The 7,899-nt window shown below is 43.0% G+C and overlaps 1 protein-coding gene across 1 annotated transcript in view; it reads right to left on the minus strand.

Annotated features, from left to right (window-relative positions):
- The window catches only part of KIAA0319L (KIAA0319 like), a 107,002-nt gene extending 99,394 nt beyond the window's left edge, over positions 1–7,608 (minus strand). Inside the window, exons 1-2 of the mRNA XM_060019139.1 lie at positions 7,419–7,608; positions 3,679–3,845 (exon numbers count right to left, since the gene is read on the minus strand). Coding sequence (XP_059875122.1) covers positions 3,679–3,817 — 139 coding nt within the window. The 5' untranslated portion in view covers positions 3,818–3,845; positions 7,419–7,608. The remainder of the gene's footprint in view (positions 1–3,678; positions 3,846–7,418) is intronic.
- Positions 7,609–7,899: the final 291 nt, after the last annotated feature.

The following is a 7,899-nucleotide window of genomic DNA, read 5'->3' on the forward strand; positions in this document are numbered from 1 at the left end:
GTTCCGGCCCTCTCCTGTGCATGCGCCATATATAACTCTTCAGATGCACACATTCTTTCTTTAGATGTTAAAATATTTGTGAATATTTTAATCAGATCTTGTTGTTCTCAAAGGCATTATGTCTCTTTAAAGTGCCTTCACATACCTTTGCCTCGATTGTGTTCATTTTAAGCTTTAACTCTCAAATGATAGATTGTGTTGATTTTAATTGTTGATTAAATTATTGTTTTATTAAATTATTATTTATTTAAATATTTATTTAAATTATTAAATTATTGTTGATTAAATTGTTGATAGATTGTTGTTGTTTCTCAAAGGATAATTCCCTTATTGCTAAATTATTATTCAGTCAACAAATATTTTTATGGTGCATCTACTATAGGTCAAGCCCTTGGTACTTGCTAGGAATAGCTGGCGTGAGCAAGAGGCAAAATCTCTGCTCTCAAGAAGCTGACAATCTATAATAGGAATTTCCAAATTCTTGGGGTCACTTCATGTTTTTCTCCAGATACTGATAATCCCCAGGTCCAAAATGCTATTTTAAGCCATGTAACAATAACGTTAGACAAAAAAATAGTAATTCAATGGCTCACAAGGAAAACACAGAGCATCTTTTATCAAATTGTAATCACTGCTTCCTAGCAGTGGGCTCCAGCACTGAACCCAAAGCTGAAATAAAAAATAAGCCCACTATACATAAGTCAGTGGGTACCTGGGGCTCTCCCAAAGATGGAGAAACTGCTAAGTGATAAACAGGAATGGGGATAATTGGAGAGCTGCTTTGTTTTGTTTAGTTTTTCAGGAATAATTTCTATAATCCATGAGCTAAAGACAACAGCAAACAATCAAGAATGTATTTTATCAGGGAAAACGTAAGAGCTCAGATAAAAACTAAACAAATTCATGAGTAGATAAATACTGACTCAGGCTACCAACAATAGGTTTTTGCTGCTGTTGTTTTGTTGTTGCTTCTTCAGATAGGTTTTACCCCCCCACTTATAAAAAGAGTTAACATGTACCCTGGAAAACACAGAAAAGTATAAAGAGATAATAATTCCACTACTCAAAAAATGTATAAACATTTAGTTATATATCTTTTTTCAGACCTTCTATTACATAAAAGTATTTTTTTCTTTTCACAAAATTGACACCAATTTTGAATATGAATATGCAACTTATATCATGCTTTTTCATGCTTGACATTAGGAGCATTTCCCATGTACTTGTTCTTCTAAAATGTGAATTTTTTTTTAACATCTTTATTGGGGTATAATTGCTTTATAAAATGTGAATTTTTAAGTCAGGTAATATTCCACCATGTGGACATGCCATAATCTCACCACTCCTATTGTGGGGCAGGTTGTAGCAATGTTTTGCAACACAGAATAAATAAGCGTTGATGACTGCTCTCATTCACAACCATCTAAATATGTCCTTGAGGTAAATTCCTAAAGGGGGAATTACTAAGTCAAAGAATATGAACTTTTTAAGGATCTTGATTTATGCCAGAAAGTTCTCTGTTCAAACTCTCCAGCACAACAGGAGGGCAACCACATCACCCCTTGGCAGCACTAGATATTTTTACTTTGATTTTCATCAATATGATAGGTTATAAAGGATTTCTCATCTTAATCTGCAGCTCTTCGGTTAGTAATGAGAATGAACATTTTTTTTAATGTTTTATAAATCATTTAAATTTCTTATGATACTCTGCTTATGTCTCATTCATTTTTGCTATTAGGACACTGTGTTTTTTAAAAAATTGATGTAAAAGAGCTCTGATAAATTAAAATACATTAAAAAATCTGTCTGTCATGTATTGCTTGCATGTTCCCTCAGTTTGAACACATATGGCTCTTGGTTCTTCCATGATAAAAGCTCCAAACTTTTCCAAAATGGAACTGGTACAATCTAATTCCCATCAGAACCACTCCTACCAATACCACCTTTGCACCTTTATACTCAATCTGTTCCTTAGGGTGCTGTTTTGAAGCACCAGGCTCAAGGGATACTAAAGAATAGCCCAGTGAGACCACAGTGCCATGTTTAACCAACGAGCTTGGCAAACACAGAAACACTCAGCAATGCTTCTTCCTCCCCTATACTCAGAATCCCTCAAATAACAAGCTCATCCTCGTTCAGGGCAAAAAAACTGTCTTTGGTCCTCCAAAAGATCACCTGTGGTTGGAAGGCAGCATAGCAGAAGAAAAAAAGCGTGAGCTCTAGAGTAGAAAAAGCTGCATTTAGATTCCTGGCTCTGTCATGTTCTTGCTGTATGACCTTGGTCAAGTCATTTTGCCTCCCTGGGCCTCAATTTCCTAACTACAAAATAAAACTATCTGTTTTCAGGTTATCATAAGGATTAAATGGAACATGTAATGTTTACAACCAGGGGTCTGGTATGTGGTAGGTGAACTCCAAAAAGTGTGGTTTTCCTACTCTGATGGTGCTAAATCAGTTACTTATTTAATTCAAATGATCTTACATAAAATGTTGGCTTGAAATAGTTAGCTGTCCCAGCAAAGCATCATCTGGGTAAAAAACATTTAGGTCAGCTTTCTGTCAACTGCAATTTCCACTGCTATAATTATGCAATCATCAACCACCACCGCAAAACAACAAAAACCCCAAAGCTGATGTTACTGAAATTGTTAAATACAGTAATTACTTGATTCTCAAGATCATGGCCACCAACTCCTTTTGGAAAGCAACAGAAACTTTTCTAATTATGGGGGCAAAAGACGGATTAGTTGTCCCAGACAGTGGTCTCTACAACAGAAGTCTTTTGGTCATTGCCCAGAACAGCAACATACTGAGAAATCATTCTCAAATTGCTGTTTCCTCACATTTCATACTCTGAAAGGTACAATGTCAACAAAAGAACGAAAAGGAAAAAAAAGACAGAAAAAAAGGATATTCTTTAGATTTAGCCTTTTTGGCACTTTTTCCTGGCAAGAGGTAACAGACTGGTGAAATAATCTCTAGGAGGAAAGCATACTTTATAAAATCTATCAGCATAACCCCATTCTACGGAAGAAGCAAGGAACACATTCTCCCTCTAAGTATAGAGTGTAGATTCCTTCAGGAAAGGAAAGAAAGCCAAGTATCACTTATGTTCAGAGAATTGTACTACACGCTTTAATTATATTACGTTTTAAGTCAAGTTATGAGGTAGAACTTATGTTTCCTTACAGACAATAGGTAACTTGCTCAATGTTTTATAGTTATTAAGTGGAAAGAAACATCCAGCTCCAGGACCCAGGTCCTTCTAACTTTGAAACCTTTTTCTTTTCATTACATCTTCATCAAATCTCAAAATGATCATGCCAATCCTCCTTTATGAGAAATAACCCAGGGACTTCCCTGGCGGTTCAGTGGTTAAGACTCCATGCTTCCACTGCACGGGGCACGGGTTCAATCCCTGGTGGGGAAACTAAGGATCCCACATGCTGAGTGGCAGCGGCCAAAAAAAAAAGAGAGAGAAAGAACCCAATTTAAATTTTGGCTTAAAACAAAACAGACAAATAAACCCAACAAACTAAGTTTCCACCTAAAGGATGACCACTTCTGTCAATTAGCAGGTTGCTTTTCTGGCTCCTACTAGTCTTTAAAATGAACTGAAAGACTCACACCGAGTACGCTTTTTTAAAAATCTTAAATATATAAAGAAAATGGTACCTGCTGACAGCCACAGAGCACTGAAGCAGAAGCAAATATAAAACAGGTACAAGCTTTTCAACCACTTCACAGATGTCTGCCAACAAAATCCTGATAAAATCCAAGAAGCACGGCTTGGCTTGATTCCCAGCTTCTCCATGGCCTTCCAGACAGGCAGAACCAGTCCACTAGAAAGACAGAAAAAGAAGAAATTATATGCCAAGTAATTAATAATTGATTCCTCGAAATGCAGAGTGCTAGAGAGTGTGACAGATTAGGGAGAAGGGAATTTTCAAGTTTCTCTTTCACTGCTCATACCTGCCTATAAATTTCAAAGCTGAGCTTTGGCATAGCCTATAATTATCAGGATAAAAACATAGCCAGGGATATGAAATGAATCCACTGTAAAACTGAAACACTTTATATTCCATATTTTCTAATCTAACATCATCTATGTGGAACAATGGAAAGCGTACCAGACTGAAAAAAAAGATCTGAACTTCAGTTCCAGTTCCGCTACTAACAGCTTTGTGACTTTATACAAATATGCTTTCTTTTTTTTTTTGCGGTACGCGGGCCTCTCACTGTTGTGGCCTCTCCCATTGCGGAGCACAGGCTCCAGACGCGCAGGCTCAGCAGCCATGGCTCATGGGCCCAGCTGCTCCGCGGCATGTGGGATCCTCCCAGACCAGGCGGCATGTGGGATCCTCCCAGACCAGGGCACGAACCCGTGTCTCCTGCATCGGCAGGTGGACCCCCAACCACTGCGCCACCAGGAAAGCCCAATACAAATACGTTTTTTTACCCATGAAAAGAAGAGTTTGGAGCATCAGAGGTAAACTAATCTGAAGGCTTTTCTAGCCATGTTTTTTAAAAATTTTAATGTGATTGTCTTTAGGCAGGGCATGCACTCTCCAGTTTGCTACTGTCCCCACCACGCTTATCTTTAAATTCTATCCAGTTTACACTTTGATGTCACCTCCCTGATCCTTAGAATCATTAGCAATTCCTGACTTAAATTCATATAGCCATTCAACAAGGATTTACACAGCCCCTATTTTGTACTAGGCATTGTGCTGGCTACTCCATAATCTAGAGACCGAATGATTTCGGTCCCTTCCAGAAGAAAAAATGACTTTCCATCAGTTTCTTCTCTCTTACACAACTTCCCTATATTGTATAGATTATTATATAAACCTTGGCAGTATTACAAGGATCGACTGAGTTCTGAAGAAGCAATTTAAAAATCTTCTGTCCCGGGCTTCCCTGGTGGCGCAGTGGTTGAGATCCGCCTGCCAATGCAGGGGACACAGGTTCGAGCCCTTGTCTGGGAGGATCCCACATGCCGCGGAGCAACTGGGCCCGTGAGCCACAACTACTGAGCCTGTGCTCCGCAACAAGAGAGGCCACGATAGTGAGAGGCCCACACACCGTGATGAAGAGTGGCCCCCGCTCGTTGCACCTAGAGAAAGCCCTCGCACAGAAACACAGCAAAAATAGATAAATAAGTAAATAAATTTATTAAAAAAAAAAAACTTAAGCCACAGTTTCCTCACAAATGTTTAAAAAAAAAAAAATCTTCTGTCCCGGACTTCCCTGGCCACACAGTGGTTAACAATCCGCCTGCCAATGCAGGGGACTCGGGTTCAAGCCCTGGTCCAGGAAGATCCCACATGCCGTGGAGCAACTAAGCCTGTGCGCCACAACTACTGAGCCTGCATGCCACAACTACTGAAGCCCGTGCCTAGAGCACGTGCTCCGCAGCAAGAGAAGCCACCGCAATGAGAAGCCCACACACTGCAATGAAGACTAGCCCCCCTGCTCGCCGCAACTAGAAAAAGCCCGCGCGCAGCAATGAAGACCTAAGGCAGCCAAAAATAAATAAATAAAAATAAAAATCTTCTGTCCTAAATGTGCACCTGTCATCCACATCTGGAAAATGGCACAGACTGACAACCCCAGCCCCAGCCAGCACTGTATGGGTTGGATATCAATACTGATTAACACCAGGAAATAGACAAACACACACAGAACTGCAAAACTAAGGTAAAGCCCACCCAAGGAAAAGCTTTCACTGAGCCTTAAGCATCTGAAGGACTTCATCTTTCTCATTCACTTCCATCCATTCCTATTTCTAGCGGTTTGTCATTGTATGTTAGGGAGCAGGGGGCAGAAAGGAAGTGTGCAGGTCAGACACATGCTCAAAAGATTATGAAATGGAGCCTAAGTTAGAAAGTATATCCTGCAACTTTTCCAGCCTCCCAAGATGGAATGAATGAGTGTGCATGTGTGCGTGTGTGTGCACGTGTGTGCATAAGAATCTTACCCAACACATTTCTGCCTACCACAAAAGGATTTTAAATTCAAGGTGACTCAACACCTGTCATCAATAGTGTGGCAGGTGGGCGATAGAAGCATAAAAGAAATGAATAGGTTTTGAAATGGGAGTAATAAACACCACTGGATTAGCAAGCTGATTAGAAGGGCAATGTCTCACAAACCATGCATGAGAGAGGCACTTATTTTCATGTGAACTCCCAACCAGTCATTCCTCTGAAACCTACAATTGCCTAAGGGCACAAATCACTGCTAGGGTCCAGTCAAAGACTTGCTGACCAGAGGCAGGAACAACACCACATCACCAAGATCCAAATGGCTTGTTATAGAATCAAAGGGAAACAGCCCAGGGAGAGAACACACACCTCCACAATACTTGACAAATGAAAATCTAGAAAAGCTTGCAAGAGTTCTGGCATTTAGGGCGTTACAAGTACACCCGAAATAAAAGCACTCTCTGTTACAGCAGCTGTTCAGACAGCGCAGGGGGTAATGTTTACTTAATGCTTCAGGTTGATGGGGGAATGTATCATAGTTCAGTCTGTCAGCTGCATATGTGGAACTCCATTTATGTACCCAGAGATAAGATATGTTTGAACAACGACAGAGCAAGTCTGAAACAGCCTATTCAGCTGGCATGAGTAATTAAGAATAAAGCTCTTAAAAAAGAAAAGTCTCAGATATTTGGGAAAGTTACAGAACAGACTGCCATGAATAGCTTTGCTTATATTTGTAGACACTGTTTTCCAAATAGCTGGAAAAATGAACAGATTGTTCTGGGAGGTCGTGTTTCCAATTTGTTCCTAGCTTCCAGTCTGTTCATCAGATAAGAAAGCACAAGGAGAGTCAGCTAATACTCTTCACCAACTGCATCTATCTTCGATTGCGCACAACCACGGTGAGAGGAAAGAAAGCAAAGCTTTCCTGGAATCTCGCCTGAGGTCTTTTCTCTTGACTTCCTTTATTTCACCTTTGTGCTCACTGCAGCCACCACAGGACCCCTCGGTAGGGCATAATTTGCAAGTCCTGAATAAGGCAGGTTTCGCATCGTAATTTACACGTAGTGCTCAGCCCCGCCCCCCTTCAGCATCAATTTGCTGTCCTGGTGGGGAGAACAAACACCAGAGACTGAAGCTAGGGGGTAGGGAGGAAGAAGGCCAGCAGCGTCTCGCGGCCGGTCTGTCTGTCTGGGGATGGAGGGAGCCGCAAGACCAGGCCCGGGCCCGAAAGAAGCGGGGGTCAGCCTGAGACTCGAGCTCCGCACCTACAAAGCCAGAAGCAGCTGGCTGCCCTAGCCGGGCCAGGAGCGCCACCTCCGGGTCCCAACACCCGGCCAGCGCACCCCCAGAAACAGCCCGTCCCGCTTGCCCCTCCCCTGAGCTCGTGGTACTCGGCCCGGCAGCCAGCCGCCCCCGGCCACCTACCGGGGCTCAAGGCCACAAAGCGGGGCCCCGGCTCTCGGCGGCCTCCGCCTCCTCCAGGTCCATGGGGTCGGGGCCCCAACCTTCGCTCCCCTCACCCGGGGGAGGAGGAAAAGGAAGAAGGCAATGCGGGCTCCCCACCCGGACAGCTCACTCTGGCCTCAGCCTCCCTGGACAGCGACGGCGGCCGGAAACGCCGCCCCCTCCCACCTCCCGGACTCAACCCGGAAACACACTCTTGATGCTAAACAAGCCCTCCTGTCCCCCCGGAAGCTCAATTCCAGCTGCGAGCCCGAGGGGGAGGAGGGGTAGTGCTGGGGGGTAGAACTACGCACGAGCGAAGGAACCTGCGTCCCCAGGCTGTCGCCTCCCGCTCTCCAGAAGCGGTCTGCACCTTCGCCCGCCCTGCGCGAGCCCCAGGCCCCAGACTCTGGCAATACCCACAAGCAAGATGGCGGCAACGGCAGCACCCCCTACGGCTTAG

This window comes from Delphinus delphis, chromosome 1, assembly GCF_949987515.2.
Source record: "Delphinus delphis chromosome 1, mDelDel1.2, whole genome shotgun sequence".
Classification (NCBI taxonomy): Eukaryota; Metazoa; Chordata; class Mammalia; order Artiodactyla; family Delphinidae; genus Delphinus; species Delphinus delphis.